A 17437-nucleotide genomic window follows, 5' to 3' on the forward strand; every position below is an offset into this window, starting at 1 on the left:
CCCTGGGCACCCTGCACTTTCCCATTCTGGAACCAGCCAGGCACCCGGAGAAGCTGTTCTTTCTGTGTTAGCAGTCGAGTTGCCCAATGTAAGGGAGATACTGGGTGGCCCCAGTGTCCACATCAGTATAGAGACGAAGCAAAATTATTTAAAGATGAGCAGGAAAGAATAGTTTGGTCTTGTGTTTCTTCGTGGGCAAAAACCCAAGTACACAAGAATGTTTTTAGGAAATAGCAACAATTCAGAAAATTAATTTCACGTGTTCTATTTGAGCATCTTCCGTATCTAAAGATACAACGTACCCCCTTTGTCCTATCCACCGTAATCATTGTAATTCTTATATCTTAAAAAAGGTGAATCGTCGGCCCGGACCTCTTGTCTGATTTGCAAAAGCCACAAACGCAAAAAGAACAAGCAATCACTTACCGGGAGCGCAAACCTTTTCACATTCTTTCTGTGAATTAAATCTGTTCTCGTTGCCACCGCAACCTCCGTACCAGAATCTTGCACAGCTTTTGGTGTCCGCGTCGTAGTACCATTTTAGTATGAATTTCCTGCAAGTCCCTTCTTCTTTGGGTAGCTTACATATATCTTTAATAACGGGATGAGAACAGAGCATCATTTAGGACACGCTAAGGACTCTGCTCCCAGCGCGAGGGGCTGAAGGTCTTATCACAAGGCTGGCCAGGCAAACAGGAGAGTTTTGAGAAGGGACACCTGTCACCCTCCCCACGCCTCCACCTTCTGGCTGTCGGACGCACATGAATCTCACCCACAGCAATAATGCAGTCGCCTCGATGAAAGGACCTCGCCAATTTTACTCGGACCCCAAATGCAAGCCATCGTTACTGGATAATTTCAGATGGAATGAACTGTTTCCCCTTTTCCCATCACGGGGCCATTTACCGTCCAATTCCTCCAACACTAAAGCCCCAGCTAAGAAACTACCTCTTAAAACTATGGCGCTTTCTACTCCTCGGCCAAATGGCACGTAAGTTCGGTCAGATTCTAGTTTAAACAGAAGGCTGTATATCTCACTACAAGACGAGCGGAGGGGAAATAAAACTCAACGTGGAAAAGAAACATCTTTCTGAGTATATGTGTATGTATGCCTGTGCGTGCGTGTGTGTGTGTGTGTGTGTGTGTGTGTGTAGCTGGCAGCCTTTGAGAGCAGCCAAATTAAACAAGCAAAGCAAAGTGCTACCGCTGCCGTAAAATGCACGATGGCAAAAATGTCACATCGCAAAGCTGTTTTGAAGACACGGAGGCATTCTTTGTCCCGTTAAGGAAGTTTATGTTTTCAATGCATACTTCTGGTGTGGCCCAGCTGCAAAGTAATGGCGACATCAGACCCATTGCACAACGCCTGCAAAGAAAAGTTTACAGCCCTTCCACAGGAAAACATCTGTTTACAGAGTCTTCTGGCAAACTCCAGGTCATGCTGGGAAAGAGGAGCATTAATGTCAACCATCTTCTGTAAGTTTGAAAAACGTAATCCTTCCTTCTATAAAACTCCCTGGAGGGGACAGTGCTACATGTTTACGGGAGTAGCCAACAACGCCTGAGTCACCGGGCCCTCCCCACGCAGGGCTGACGTCCCCACCCCCGTGGGTTGCTCACAGCTGCAGAGCTGGGGAGCACGTGCAGGTCTGATTGCACCAAGAAGTGAAAGGAAAACCTAAATCTTCAGGTAAAGAACCAAAGCTTGGGTCAACCGTCATGGACCAGACTCAGGTACACAGGATTTAGGCTCAGAATTGGCCCAAAACATTCCCTGGGGACATGGGAGAGGCCATCACCTAGGCACAGACCGGTGGCTCCACAGTCTCTCCTAGTTGCAGACCCTCTCGAGGGCCCGGAAAGCCAGTGGCCCTACCCAGAGCCTTGGAAGACCCAACGAAGCCAGAAGAAAATAATGACAATTACAAACACAACTTTCTTCCTCCCAAATGTGCCTACCACCAAAGGAAAATGCCTGGCTTTCAAGAAATGTCCTGCGGGGAAGTGAGCAAAGCAGGAGTATTTCAACCACCAAAATTTATCCCTCATTTGCCAGTGGGTTCCCCTTTGAGTGTGAGGCTTGGGCCAAATGGTTGACTCGTCCCCCTTCCTTCTTCCCCTGAGCATCCCCCACATGGCTCACGTCTGTTCCATCTAATTTGTTCCACGTGCCATCAGTCCTGGCCACCTCTGTTTAGCTATTCTGTTCCCGTTCCCCCGTGCTCTTCTGAAGCAGACACGGGAAGTCTCCCCAGACCTGAAGCCACACAGCCCAGGGGCCGCCCTGCAGAAGGACACTCTGTTCCCTGACGGGTTGGCTTCTCCAGCCTCCTAGGGTTTTCATCAGAATGGTTCATCACCAAACTATCACTCCTGCAATTCCACAACCTTTATGCCAGTGACAGTCGCTGCTAAGATCCTGTAGCTTTACCAAGATGACATAGGGGCGCTGGCACCGTGGGCACACAGATATTTGGTAGACCAAGAGAAACATATTAATGAGGGCCCTGCACAGTTGGAAGACAAAAACGTGGGATTCTTCCCTCATAAAGCATGGAAATGAAAGGTTTTGTCCTAAGAAGCCTTGCAGTTTTCATTCCCATCATCCTGACTTCTGAGACACGCCGTGTAGACGGGACTCAGCTGTGTCAGTGCTAAAACAACCATTTTAAAGACACAAAACTAAAAATGTCTTATTATCCAAAGAGGTGTTGATTAGATGGACCTCACTGAGCTTGTCCCCAGAACAAGTGTTTGGACACAACAGCTGTCCAGGTTTTCACTCCAAAATGAGCGTGCCCTTTGGGCACAAGCCTGGAAGAAGCCCGGAGTCCCCTCTGATGTGAGAGGAAGGTCAGGCTGCATACTCACTAATTTTCTCCTCCTTATGTTGAGAACCCAACAGGAGCCTGAAGGCCAATAGGGAGCGACATTTTCAATAACCTTTCCTGATTTATTTTCGCCGAGAATAGCCACGTAATAGGTTCCATCTGAAAAGATAGACCTGAAGGGTTGTGGATTCACTCTCTGGTGACACTTGCCGGTGAAATATGAGCTGGTCAATGGGCACCAGTGAGCATCCAAATACAAGAGGAAACTGAGGCAAGGGCATCTGGAAAACCCTGCCAGGGAATCCCACCTGTTCACAGAAGCCATGGGAGCCAACCTAGGAGTCTTAGAACAGCAACCACAGGGTGGAAGGTGCCCTAAGAAACATGAAAGACGTGTGCACGTGTACGTGTGTGTGTGCACATGTGTGCGTGCATGCCCACGCGTTCTATTCATTTAAAAAATTAGAAGGGCTATGCATGGGATCATTAACAGCGGTCACTGATGCTTCAACTATGGGAGTCATATTTTCTTAGGTTTTTTTTTTGTAAGTTCTGGATTCTCCACAATGAATATCTATGATTTTATAATTAGAAAGAGATACTACTCTTTGAAACACATAAAGGGTTCAACTGAAAATCTTGCCTTTTTTATAGTTTGAGATTTCTAAAAATTTTTTTAATGTTTTACTTATTTTTGAGACAGAGAGAGAGACAGAGCATGAGCAGGGGAGGGGCAGACAGAGAGGGAGACACAGAATCCGAAGCAGGCTCTGGGCTCCGAGCTGTCAGCACAGAGCCCGACACGGGGCTCAAACCCACGAACCGCGAGATCATGACCTGAGCCGGAGTCGGACGCTTAACCGACTGAGCCACCCGGGAGCCCCCAATTTGAGATTTCTATAGTGTCTATGAGTAGCATTTAAAAGTTATCAGCTTTGGGGCACCTGGGTGGCTCAGTCGGTTAAGCATCCAACTCTTGGTTCCAGCTCAGGTCATGATCTCACGGTTCATGAGTTCCAACACTGATCACCATGTGTTCTAAATCCAAAGTGCTACACTGTAACAAAATACAGTTCCTTGTAACAAGCCCCAGTGAATCTTTTATTCATGGAGGTTAAAAAAAATAAGGCAAGGAAAAGTATCTAACCTTTAATACGAAGAAAGGGACACATCTTTGTAAATACAAACCGTGTTTCTAATTAACTGGTACTGCGAAAAATAAGAGAAATTAAACTGTACTCACAACCACCTATAAAAACCAGTTTTTAAACTTAACTTTGCCTCCGCTGCCTAGAAAAAACATCTTTGGAGAGATAATTTATAGTATGCATAGTAATTGATATTTAGATGCAGCTACTGAGTAAGAATACAGTGAATATATTTTTAAAAGTTACTTAATAAAGTGATTCACTGTCTCTCTTTTTTTACCTGTAAAAATAAGAGTATCATAAAAATGTTTTACCCCCCTGGGAAAAATTCCTCAGATGACTTAACTATGGCAGGGGACAGGGGAGGGAGGAGGTGGGGAGACAGGGGAAGCTTTTGTCTCCTGATTCTTCTTTGCCATTTGGAGGTTTAAACATTTTAAAGTAAGTATCTGATCGATTTCCTTCAAAAGAGTTCTCAAAGACTCACAGGCACCACCAAAATCCCTTTTCTCTGCCACATGGTGAAAGGAGACCTAAGTGTTAAAGGTCCGGATTAGGGGACCTGGGTGGCTCAGTCATTTGAGTGTCTGACTTCAGCTCAGGTCATGATCTCGCAGTCTGTGAGTTCGAGCCCCATGTCGGGCTTTGTGCTGACACCTCGGAGCCCGGAGCCTGGAGCTTGCTTCGGATTCTGTGTCTCCCTCTCTCACTTCCCCTCCCCTGCTCATGCTCTGTCTCCCTCTGTCTCAAAAATAAATAAACATTAAAAAAAATTAAAGATCTGGATTAAAAGGACTTTCCTAACTCTGAACCCATGACTCAGTCTTAAGCAACAAACACAACAGCCCAGTCAGATTCTTGTTTAACGATTATGCTGTTTATATTAACTAAATATTGTTTATATATTCCTGTCCCTTCTGGGCCACACAAAAAAAGAACCAAAAACATCCCCAAGTCTTGCCATGGAATTTACTCTCAGTCATTTTCTCTCAATGAAGCACCGAATTTGTAGGAATTTTGCCATCTCTACTCTCTATGAGGGGTAAGGTTACCAGTGACCAGGAAATAACAGACAGATTTCAATTACTTTGAAGTCAGAATTTCATCTTCCCTGACCCAAATCTTTGGGGAAATCCTAGTGAGTTCTTTGCCGCTTCTCTCTGAGCTCGAGCACCATGCTGGGAACCAAGTCACCATGGAGGTGACCCAGGAAGGGGGCAGAAGGGGGACAGGAGCTGAAAGGACCCCCGTGCAAGGGACAAAGGCTCAACCATGGTGTCTTCATGCAAGACTCAGAAGACGCCTTATGTGCAGAAATCAAAGAGGCAAAGACAGATGTCTTCTCCACATACTTCTCCTTTTGTTAGTTTGAGTTGAAAATTACAACCTCAAAAGCTTTTATAAAATCCTTTTATACAATCTCGAACAAGTTCAAGTTTAATTACCCTATCTACCCTGAATTCCTGGAATTCTTTCTATACCTCCTTTCTACATCTCTTTCTCTTCGATATCTCTTTCTAGATCTCTTTTCTGATAAATTTATATCAAGAGGAGAGAACGTCTTGTTTTTCAGCCAATCTTTCCAGTGGGAAGGCTGCGAGAGTTTGAAAAATGCATGGCTGCCTCTAACATAGACCAATTCCTAAACTTGCTTCCAAAAGCAGATTTTTTTTAAACCTTTTCCAGTTCTATATGTAATTCATTTCTTTACAGTAATTACATACCTGTGTGTATGATAGTTCCACAATTCCTGCATTAACTTAGTTACTTTATTTCTAGTAAACTCCCAATGCCACCTGTCAATAGGGGTTGTGGCTGTACTAATGGATGACAGAAAGAGAGAGAGATAGATGGATATAGACATAATACAGTATAGATACAGATATAGATACAGATACAGATATATAAAGGTACAGATATAGATCACTGATATATGTGTGCACAGATACACGGCTACAGGGCAAGTCCACTGATGGCATAAAATAGTCTAGCAATAGAGAAGATTCTCTCTAGAAACAACTAAAAGAATCAAGAGGCCTCTCCTCCCGAGGGGCCACAAAGAGATGGGGGTGTGGAGACAGAAATCATCCAATATTATTTACACACAGATGGGATGGGATGCAGTCTCTACAGAAAGGTAGAGACTGGAGGTGAAGAAACAGACATCATCTTCAAAACTTGCAGAGCAAAGAGTAAAATGATAGGATCCTCATGGTGCCCGGGTGGCTCCATCAGTTAAGCGTCCAACACTCGATGTCATGATCTCACAGTTCACGGCTCATGAGATCGAGCCCCGTGTCGGCCTCCGCCCCGGACACGGAGCCTCCTTAAGACTCTCTCCCTGTTCCTCTGCCCCTCTCCCCGGCTTGTGCACTTTCTTTCTCTCTCTCTCTCAAAGGAAGAAAGAAGAAAGAAAGAAAGAAGAAAGAAAGAAAGAAAGAAAGAAAGAAAGAAAGAAAGAAAGAAAGAAAGAAAGAGGAAAAGAAGAAAGAATCCTCACTAATGGCTCAGAAAGCAATGTGTCGCTGCTTCTGACAATGCCATGAGTATTGAGAAAGCACAGAGCTTTTAAATCCAGAACAAAGGCAGTGTGCCTCGGCAAATGCCTTCTATCAGAGTCCACTGCAGAAATAAACGTTGTAAAGAGGAACGCCTTCCTTCTCCGGATGGCGGCCAGCATATCAAAGAATAAGGACTTGTCTTCACAGTGAGGGGGGTCTATAAAACAATAACATAGGTAAATGCCCATGGAATGTTGACTTCGGAGACCGGTGCCAACATCTTCTGAAGAACACTTACACATACGCAGAGCACACCAACTATATCAATAATCAGTTTCTCAAGGGAGAACAGTCTAAGCTCAGGGTCCACTGGACAAGGGTGAAGGTCTGGAAGGATCACAGAATCCCACTGCCCAGGAACAAAAGCACACGTATCAGCTGTCGGTTCCAGAAACAGGTCGAACTCGTCCCTCACGTAAGGGTACACACACTCGGGCTCAGGCACACGGACAGTGGGATGATAGGGTAAGCCAAGGTGTGTGCTTAGGGAATGAGGACCAGAACATCCCTCCCGTGGTTCGCTTCCAAACGCATGCCTTTCACGGGTTCTAATCTTGGTTGTTTTGTGTTCTTTTAAGCAGCTGTCATTAGATTAAGTCACTGAGTGGACAAATCCCTATGCTTCCAGCTTCATGAACCATAAATCAACTCTAGTCCCAACAGGAGGCTCAGGGGAATCCAATGAACAGACACATGAACTCCTGGCTATAGCCCCAAAGCAACGGCCATCTGGCTTTCTTTTAAGAGTCTGGTGACAGGAAAGGAAAGTCACTATTTACAACTTGGACTACGCAGAATCACACCACATTGGGCCACAAAGAGCCGAGGTGGAACATTCCCACAGAAGCCAGATTGCCTGAGAATCAGAATCCCGGTGGATGACCCGGAGTCGAGGCTTCAAAGGCTTTGAAATGTCTGGTAGAGGGGCGCCCGGTTGGCTCAGTTGGTTAAGCATCTGACTCTTGGTTTTGGCTCAGGTCATAACTCATGGTTCGTGGGATCAAGCTCCAAGCCTGGCTCTGCACTGACAGCGTGGAGGCTGCTTGGGATTCTCTCTCCCACTCTCTGCCCCTCCCTGGCTCACGCACGTGTTCTCCATCTCTCTCTCTCCCTCTCTCCCTCTCTCTCTCTCAAAATAAATAAACAAAATTTGTTTTAATGTCTGGTAGAATGCTTTCTTAGTGTTGTTAATGGACCCAATACTTCACAACTCACCTGCTTCACCACCAGCCAATGGCTCTGTGCTCACCATCAGATTGATGGTTGAACTAGAAGCTGACCTTGCTTGTGGTGGAGACGGCGGAGGCTGAGCTTTCTCTAGAAAAGAGAAAATACATGCGACTCGTAAGAAACACAGACACGGAAGGGCTTAGGAATTCTCAGCAACTGAGGCAGGCTGCCTTTCTGGGTTACCATCTCATGCGAGGGCGAGCCACCGACACACAGAGACCGGCCAAGTCTCTACAGACACTCCCGAGGTCCTCTCATCTCACTGGGCAAATGGAGGGAATCTCTGAACTCCGAACAAATCCTCCCATCTCCCATGTAACCTCTTCCATCCACATGGTTCCGTCCATGAAAACGGAGCCCCAGCGTGGAAGGCGTTTTGCACCCACATCTTCACAGATTACATGGTGACTGATGGGGATTCCCTTTCTTCAGGCATAGTTCCTTGGCCTGAATTATGCTAGCCCAAATAGAAAGGCACGGGGGTGGGGGAATCCCGGAGAAGGTTCGAAGGGGAGGGGGATGGGGGGATTGTAGCTAACAGAGCCTGGGAACACATGCAAGGGCAGGTCGAGGGCCTCGGTGCCGAGGCGGAGCCAGGGAGACGAGAGGCCACGGAGGGCAGAGCCACAGCCTGCTGCACCGGGGATGGGCTGTGATGCCCTCTGCGCCTGGCTGTGCGTGTCCGCTGGTCTAAGGGTGGTAAGAAGCAGGGACTCCTAGGTTCCCCTCTGAGAAGCCAGCGACTCTGGGGGGTGTTTTCTGTTCACTGAACTTGCAAACAAACTTTAGAAACACGGTCGTGGTGGGCAGTCGAGGCCCCAGTCAGGGTCCACGAATGTATTTCTTTCTCCCAGAGAAGGGGCTTCACCTTAGGCCAAACGGATCTGGCTTCCCCCATAAAGCATCCCAGGACCCCCACGGCAGGACAACAGTTCACAAGGAACCCATCTTCCGCGGGATTAATTTACGAAACGGGGCACAACCAAAACACCCAGGACAACCTCATCATTTCAGATCCAGTGAATAAGAACCATCCCCTTTGTGTCCTGTTTGACAGTCCATGCGGAAATCAGGTACTGGCTGCTCAGGGTGGCTCACGTACTCACTTGTAGTGAAACTTCCTTGGTAGGCAGCTCTGACCTGAGACTTCAAGTAGCAAAGCACCACCACGTGGTACGTGTGCCCAGCGAGCAGGCCCCCGATGGCACGCTCCGTGACCGACAGGTTCTGCCTCAGCACCAGGGACTGATCGTGGGCCGAGGTGACAGTGAGGTCATAAAAGTAAGGACTGGGGGGCTCGGGCCTCTCCCAGTGGATTCTGGCGCTGTTCTCTGTGACGTCCGACACCTGGACCTCCCGGGACGCCTTAACTGGAAAACAGATGGAAGCAGAATGTGGGGATAAAACTTAAAACCCCACGTGACTGTAGCACACAGGCAGCAGAAGAACAGAAGCGATGTATCAGCAGGCAACTGGGTGGGAATTCGGGTGAGCAAGGAACTAATTTCTTGTTTGAGCGCCTGAGAACCGTTAGTCTCGTAAGCTACCGACATACACGAAACGTGGAATTCATAATCTCATTATTCATCAGCAAGATGCATCACTATTTCTTTTCTATGGAGAATCTGTGCTGTTAAGGAGAAACTTTGAAAACACACAGTCCAGGGGCACCTGGGGGGGGTCCAGTCGTTTGAGCATCCGACTCTGGCTCAGGTCACAATCTCGCAGTTTGTGACTTCGAGCCCCGCGTCGGGCTCTGTGCTGACAGCTCAGGGCCTGGAGCCTGCTTCGGATTCTGTCCCTCTCTCTGTCCTTCCTCTGCTCCCACTCACTCTCTCTCTCTCAAAAATAAATGAACATAAAAAAAAGAAAAAGAAAACACACAGTCCAGTGTGCTAATCTGAACTGAGACATCCAAAACAGAATGAGCTCCGTAATTTAGAATGTGTTAAATTTAAACTCCAGGGCGTGACAGGAAATTCTTTTAAAGGAATCCCTGCTTTCTCTCTGTTCATCAAATGAAGACAATTTCTACCTTCTCGCAGACACACTCATTCCGCCTTCACCTTTCTATATGGTTTGTGACTCTCTAGTATCTTCTAGCATCAGAGGAAAAGATAAAACAAATTCTGGGTCTCATTAAGCCCGCCCACCCTCATATCTCGTTCCATCTGGAAGGTGTCTTCCCCATGGACAGCATTTGTGGGGCAGGGGGGTTGATCGTCCAGGCTGTGACTTGCCCAATATTGGAATCATCCCAATATTGCCAACATCCCAATATTCACCAAACATCCCAATATTGCCACAGCGTGCATCTTGGGGCCTCCTTCCCGCGGGAAAACCCGAGATGGGGTTCGGGGCCCAGGGTGGGCAGTGGGGGAAGGAGGCAGCAGAGGGCGGGAGACCCATTTCACCTGCTTTTTGAGAGGAGCTCCCCAGCCTCACAGAGCTAAGAGACAGACCGCTTCCTAACAGAAAAAAAGCAACGCTTTGACAATCGCACGCTCTGACCAGCACCTTCTAAAACGCATCATCATCTAGATGCACAAATCCCAGCTCAGTGACGGCATTTCAACTGCTTTATAGACAGGCTTCGAAGGATGTGCCCTGAGCACAGGGAATAAGGATGTCACAGCTGGGCCCTCATGGTGCTTTCTTACCCACGGGCTTAGCAGCGTCTGTCTTGCTGGTGGCCAGTTTGGTGGCCTGGGGCTTGGCGGCCTCGGGCTTGGCGGCCGCTGGTTTGGCTGCGGCAGGGGGTCTCACAGCTGCTGGCTTCGCGGCCGCCGGCTTCGCGGCCGCCGGCTTCGCGACCACCGCGGGTCTGACCGTGGCCGTCTTGGTGGCCTCGGGCTTGGCGGCCACGGGTCTCCCAGACACCGGTCTCGAGGCTGCCGGTTTGGGCGCAGCTGGCTTTGCTGCGACCGGCTTAGTGGCCGGCAGGTTTACTACTGTGACTGGTTTCGTCGTGGTGGTCACCGCTTCTGTGGAGGCCACTGGCTTCGCTGTGGTCACTAGTTTGGATGCGGGACTCGAAGTCACGTTATTCGGAATATTTCTGTTAAGACAAATTAAGTACTGTTTAATATTATTGTTGTTTGATATTTAATTATTTAATTTATCATGTAATATAAGTATATTTATATATTTATATAAATTAGTGTAATATTATATAATATATAAAATATATAAATATAAATATATAATATATATAAATATATTATATTATATAATATATATTATTAATTGTATTTAATTATATATAATATAATTACATATATTAATATATATTATACAATAATAATATATATTAATATATTATATATTATAAATATATAATAATATATAAAATATTTTATATATTATATAATATTACATATTATAATATGCATATGTACATATACATAATACATATGTAAAATATGTATATTATATATTCTATAATATTACATATATACATATTATATATAAATGTAATATTATAGAATATATAATATAATAAAATATTGTTTAATATTTAACTATTGTTAAACATTGCATGTCTTTGCCAGCTATCTACGCTTTACAAAAACACAATCCCACGAGCTATGTGAAATTTGCTGCTTTATCAAAATGCACGCAGTAGTTCTGATATTACACATCAGTATTGCTTATATTAAATTCTTTCCTTTTAGAATCGTGCCACAGAAAAGATACTGAAAAGCATATAAAGTAATAGAATCATTAAAAACGAAGCCCACAGGGGTGCCCGGGTGGCTGAGTCAGTTAAGCGTCTTGACTCTTGGTTTCAGCTCAGATCGTAATGTCACGGTTGGTGAGTTCAAGCCCCGAGCTGGGCTCTGTGCGGACAGTGGGGAGCCTGCTTGGGATTCTCTCTCTTCCTCTCTCTCTCTGCCCCTCCTCTCCCTGCTCTCTCTCTCCCTCTCTCTCTCTCTCAAAATAAATTATTCCTTTAAAAAGTGAAGCCAATATTGTACTGTACGTACATCTGTCATCTTAATTCTAATTTATACAATAAGGGCAGGAGAATGTAAAGAGACAATAATAAATACTTTAATTATTATTATTCTTGTTAGCAAAATTACAGTAATACTACTCGAACAACGTTCGAAATGTAAAAATTGACCAACTGAAACATATACACCAAGAATTAAAAAAAAAAAAAAACCTGTTAACAGCTACTCTCATGATAAGAAAATATCCATTCAACCAAATGCTGTGCTGAGCTCAAAATTTTAAGGTCGGTGTATACTTTCACTCCCAGACCTTATTGTGTGTGTTTGTTTGCATTGATTTTCGCGTGTGTGGTTGTTTTGTTTTTTTTTCACAATGTCTTGATCTATTATGAACCTCTAGAAAGAACGGCAACATAAGGAGACACGGATCCACCAAGAGCCGCACGGATCCACCCCGTGTCCACTTCCGGCCCCGAGATGGGCACTCGTGAATTCCCAGAGCTGTCACGCTCCATGTGTTCGGCAGTAGATTTTTCAGTTGGTGTCATAAAACCTCAAATACTATGTTATATTGCCCATTCTGTCTTCCTAAAGATCAGGTTAAGAATGTTTGAGAGGAATCCGAAAGATAATTAAGGCGAGGGAAAGAGAGCCCCTGAACCTGGACAGAGCAAGACACACAGCATGACACCAAAAAGGGTCACAGCGCCCTCAGCGGTGATTTGCAGCCTGAGAACGGAGTACCTTTCTCCAGGGACAAGGGCAAGAGCTGAAGGACAGAGGGCTGGTAGAGGGAGGCGGTTCTCTGTCCCCACCCTGGAGGTCAGCCGGGAGAAAGCCACATACTCATTTTTCAAGGATTAAGTCGGGTCTGCATCTCCTCTGGGGGCTACAGGCAAAACCCTCTGCTCCCCGACTAAGCGTGACAGTCCGTGGCACGCCCTTTAGGGGCACAACTTGCTGGCACATCGGCCGGGCTCAGTTCCTGCCACCACGTGGCCATCGCCTAGCCCTCTGTCACACGGCCACCCGGCCCTCCTCTCCGCTCCTGGAGTTGGCACCAAAGACGGAGCTGAGCCAGCATCCCCGTGGGTACGAGCCCCCCAGCCCCCACCCTCTCGTCTGCCTTCCTGGAAGAACACGCACGTCGCCTCCCGATGTCACCGCCATCACCTATGTTATCATGGCACTGATCGTTTTAAGTCTCGGAGCCCATTTCTTGGTTAATGTATTCAGTCCTTCCATATGAGGTCATTTCACACCAGGTGCCGTAGACTGTTTAAACACATGGCCGGCCCCAACTCCCCACCCTCTCTGTTCCCATGCCCTTCACAGTGTGATGTGACAGGGCCTCCCATGGAGTGTAGTCCCCCGCTGTTGAATCTAGACCGGCTGGCCCACTGGACATGCCTTGGCCAACAGACTGCGGCAGAAGTAACCGTTCGCTGGCTCCAGTCTCGGCCCCAAGAGGCCTCACGGCCTCTGCCTTCTCTCACGGAACCCTTCCCATCCACCTGGGAGCCAACTCCCAACACTGCCTCCTGGAGAAGGAGAGGCCATGTGGAGCCGAGGCGAGCCAACTGGCCGAGACCATCCTGACCACCGTCCACAGCCGACAGCTGACATGACCACAAACATGTGAGCGAGCCCAGCTGAGCCCAAGCAGAAACTGCTAACCCACAGAACCGAGCGTTAAATAAACAGTTGTTTTAAGCCACTACGTTTCGGGAAGTCTGCTCCGCAGCAAAAGCGAAGGGATACAACAGATTCTCTGCAGAGCATGCTCCACGTGTCCCTCGGGAAGTCACAGTCTCTGGATTTCAATGTCCCCGTCATGAAGTTAGACATTGTCTGGAGGACCTCCGCCCTCTCTCTAGCACCGTAGGTTTTAAGACAATCGTGACGATACTTACAACTGTTTGTGACCAAACTTCACAGGATTCTTTGTCAGTTGGTCCCCTTGGAACCAATCACACTGTTTCCTGATATCTGGGGACAAGTAAAAAGCATTTTCACCTGCAGAGAAAGAGAGGGGAAAAAATATCTTACAAGTGCCTGTAGATCCCATGCAAATTAAAATTTATCTGCTAACGAGTTCAGTGGAGCCCACAGCAGGCAGTCGTGCGTATTTGTTGAATTCATTCATTCCCCCAGACAAGCTAAGTCCAATCAATTTAAACAGTAAGCCTACCGGTCCTCGATCCATAAAACATCTCAAGCCAAAATCTTTTGTTTGGCAATAGTTGGGTGATGAGGTTTGAAGAAAAGATTCACTCGGTGTGAAGGGAAGATAGGAATCAAAGAAAAATCACAGAGTTTAACAGGTTCCAAGCTCCTGAACATCAAATTGTGATCGAATTACTTGTAATATTTTCTCAAAGCTGTGTTTAATAAAACTTTTGTTTTTAATCTTTGGAAGGCAGTGACAGCGTTCCCAGTGTGAACCTGCTGGCCTACCTATGCTTCATGTTTTTCCTCTAAGACTCTGGAGGGACAGGCCTTCACAAACTGGAATGCTGTTTTCACAGAACTCACCTTTCCCTTGAATAATAAACTCTCCACACATGCGTGTTTGTTCCTACTTCCTACAGCTCCCTCATGTATGAGACACTCTCCTCTGCTGACCTGGGGCCATGAACTGCGCTGACCTGGGGCCATGAGCCGTGGCCGGGCCCTGGGGCATCAGGAGAACAATACCCTCCCTCAGGACCATGCATTCTACTGGGACCACAGATCACACAAATGAATAACCAGCAGGCCTTGGGATAGATATGGTAATTAGCATCCAGACTAACGATGAGAAAGCCTTGGGAGTGCGGAGCATTCACGGTGAGTAGGGGCAACTAGAGATATGCTTTGAGGATGATTGTGGGTTTGCCGCTAAAGCAGAGGTGGAGAGAGATCTCAGGGAGGAGAGTCCCATCAGCAAAGGCCCAGAAGTTTCCAAGTATGGGGCTAGCGGCTAAGCCCAGATCAATGCAACTCCTTCTAGGAGCTTCCCTATTTATTATGTCATGCATAATAAGTGGGCACTTGATCCGCGGTACACTCGCAGGGTCTATGGCTGGGAGGCGCCCAAGCAAATTTGGTTGAATATAGGAGTCAACAAGGACAGGATGTCCAGCTGTGGGTTCACTGTCAACCTTGGCTCCTAAAGTGTGTCTGAGATACGGCAGGTGTCATACGTATGTGTGTTGAATGAACGAACAAGTCGGCATCAGCGCACTAGATGTCTCTTCCGCGCCCGCGGCCCCACGTCCGTGATGGCCTGAGGGTATGGGCTGGCAGGAAGACCCTGACCCAGGCCCACGCTGTCCCCTGAAGGACTTACTGCTGACGAAGGACGGCAACAACCTCCCAAAGCGCATCAGTGGCTCCTCGTTGAGCTCGGTCGACTTATCCAACAGTTTGAAGAAGACGTCGCTCGGCTCACTGGCGAAGTTGTACAGCTCCTTGACGTTCACCTTCCTGCCAATGCCCAGAATCACGAAGAAGTAACCCTTGCACTTGGCCTGCAAGATGACCCCCTGGGCCTCTTCCAGCTGCTGCTTGTCGACCTCTCCCGTCAGCATCAGAACCACGACTTTCATGTCCCGTGGGTTGGGTGCGCTTTCGAAGACGTTCTCTATGGTGTATTGGATGGCGCGGCCCAAGTCCCTGGTGCCCTGCAGCTGTGTCATTCTGCTGCTGAGAAAGTCCACCAGCTTCTCCTTGGAGCCGTAGTCCGTCAGGGAGACCTCCACCTTCACGGGGGGCACGCTGGCGTTCCCTGCCGACTCATAGGGCGCGTGCTGCACCACCGCCACCCTGGCAAAGTGCTGGGCGGCCTTGGGGTCTGGGCTCAGGTCCAGCTGTCTGACCAGGTACCCTATGTACTTCCTCATCTCATTGAACTGGAACAGGCTGGTGGACTCGGAGCTATCTAAGACGAAAGCCAGGTCAATGTCCGCGTCGCTGCCAGCCGCTCTCCTGTCCCTGAAGGAAGGCCTCCAGCTGCCAAAGCCACAGGACGGGTCAATGTTGCAGATGTCTAGAAAGAAGACGGGCAGCCCGTTTATTCTGTGACTCCCACTGCAAGACTGTACGTTAATCTGTTGGGAGTCTGGGGTAATTAAATCGTCACATAATACAGAAGCTTATTCATCGCTTGCTGCCTTTTTGTGGCCAGATTTCAGTTTTCATCACCTAACACTCAATCAAACAGATCAGTGAGCTGAAATCCTTATTCTGATACTGTGGTATTGGCGTTAGAAGGAGGAAGAGGAGGGAGAGGAGGGGGAGGGAGAGGGAGGAGGGGAGATGCTGGAGGGAGAGGGAAACGGGGAAGGGAAAAAAGGGTGGAGGAGGGAGAGGGAGGGGGAAGGGAAGGAAGCGGGGGAGAGGGAAGGGGAAGAAGGATGGGGAGGAGGGGGAGAGGAAGGGAGAAAGAAGAATTAGGGGGGAAGGGAGGGGAGGGGAGGGGAGGGAAGAAAACTACTTCTTTGCCACGCTGAAGAAATGTGTTCTAGAAAGGCACAAAGCCAGATCATTGAAATCTGGACTCCAAGGTCAAAATGTAAGCAGAGCCTACTTCCTCCTTTATTTCCTGTCTATCAAAGAGAAGCTCGGCCTGAGGGGTTCCACTTTAAATATGGAAACTACTTATGTAGGAACTACACTGGCAAACGCAAGGCGTGATGAATCTTCATGCAACTCAGGCCCTTTACATGGATGACAAATATTCGTTCAAATGTCGCCCCGTGGATAGTACAGTACATCTTGTAAGAGACTGTCCTGTTCGAGAAGCCCTTACCCAGGCAAACGTGACACGTCAGGACGGTCTTCAAGAAGTTGGTGAGGTCTCTCCTAGGGGGCAGGACAAGCGCGTGTCCCACTGCGGTGTTATTGATCTGGTTCAAACAAAAGGAAATGCTTGGTAGGAGTGTCCGTGGTAAGTAACCACTTGAAAATGGAGCAGGGGAGTCGAGTCGTGTCCATAAAATAAGCTTCCCAACAGATCACCCCCTCTTCTCGGGGGTGGTGTTGGTGGGGTTTGGGAGGAGGTGCTGAGCTTAACAGGAAAACACAGCCTTTCTTCTGTGGAGCTGAGCTGAAGTTCAGATCCCTCTCCTGCACTTTCCGCTGGGCCCGAAGGAAAATTATTTAACCTCTCCGAGGTCCAATTTCCTGAGCCGAAAATGGGGGTAATGTTAAATTCCCCATGTCCAATTACATGATGCGTGGGAAATGGCTGCTATAGCTCTAGGAAATAGTGGGCACTTGAATGGCACAGTTATTCTCGGCCACAATAACAGCCACCGACACACGTTAGCTCCAAACTCTCCCAGAAGGGGATTTAACCACAAGGCAGGTAGTGAAATCGCTTCTAGAAGGTTCAAGAAGCCCTGCTCATCACGGTGCCTTGGGACCCCATCACTAAGTATTCATTGCGTGTAAAAGTAAAGTTAACTAATGAATGAATAATTGACTTTTCGAACTTGCTGGGACACTGCTGTTAAGAAACACAAGTGGTTCTGGGTCACTCAGCCCACACGAGGGAAAATGTACATAAATGAGCCCCTTATGAGGGAAGACAGCTGAAAGTCCAAGCTGGATTCCCAGGCCCAGCGTTGTGTGCTCAAACTGGCCTGTGGTTTGGCAGAATAAACCCTGAGGGACAGTACCAATGACCAGACCGTCTTTCGCTGACGTGGGCAGGGGTAAAACCATAG

At 47.5% G+C, this 17437-nt stretch overlaps 1 protein-coding gene across 7 annotated transcripts in view; it reads right to left on the minus strand.

Moving 5' to 3' along the window:
* The window catches only part of COL6A3 (collagen type VI alpha 3 chain), an 80746-nt gene that overhangs the window by 944 nt on the left and 62365 nt on the right, over window positions 1–17437 (minus strand). For all 7 annotated transcript variants that reach the window (XM_019838939.3, XM_023259855.2, XM_023259856.2 and 4 more), the window contains 7 exons: window positions 16519–16615; window positions 15058–15756; window positions 13640–13742; window positions 10431–10828; window positions 8877–9140; window positions 7756–7857; window positions 427–591 (listed from right to left, as the gene is read on the minus strand). In XM_019838939.3, coding sequence (XP_019694498.3) covers window positions 427–591; window positions 7756–7857; window positions 8877–9140; window positions 10431–10828; window positions 13640–13742; window positions 15058–15756; window positions 16519–16615 — 1828 coding nt within the window. The remainder of the gene's footprint in view (window positions 1–426; window positions 592–7755; window positions 7858–8876; window positions 9141–10430; window positions 10829–13639; window positions 13743–15057; window positions 15757–16518; window positions 16616–17437) is intronic.

This window comes from Felis catus, chromosome C1, assembly GCF_018350175.1.
Source record: "Felis catus isolate Fca126 chromosome C1, F.catus_Fca126_mat1.0, whole genome shotgun sequence".
NCBI classification, from domain to species: domain Eukaryota; kingdom Metazoa; phylum Chordata; class Mammalia; order Carnivora; family Felidae; genus Felis; species Felis catus.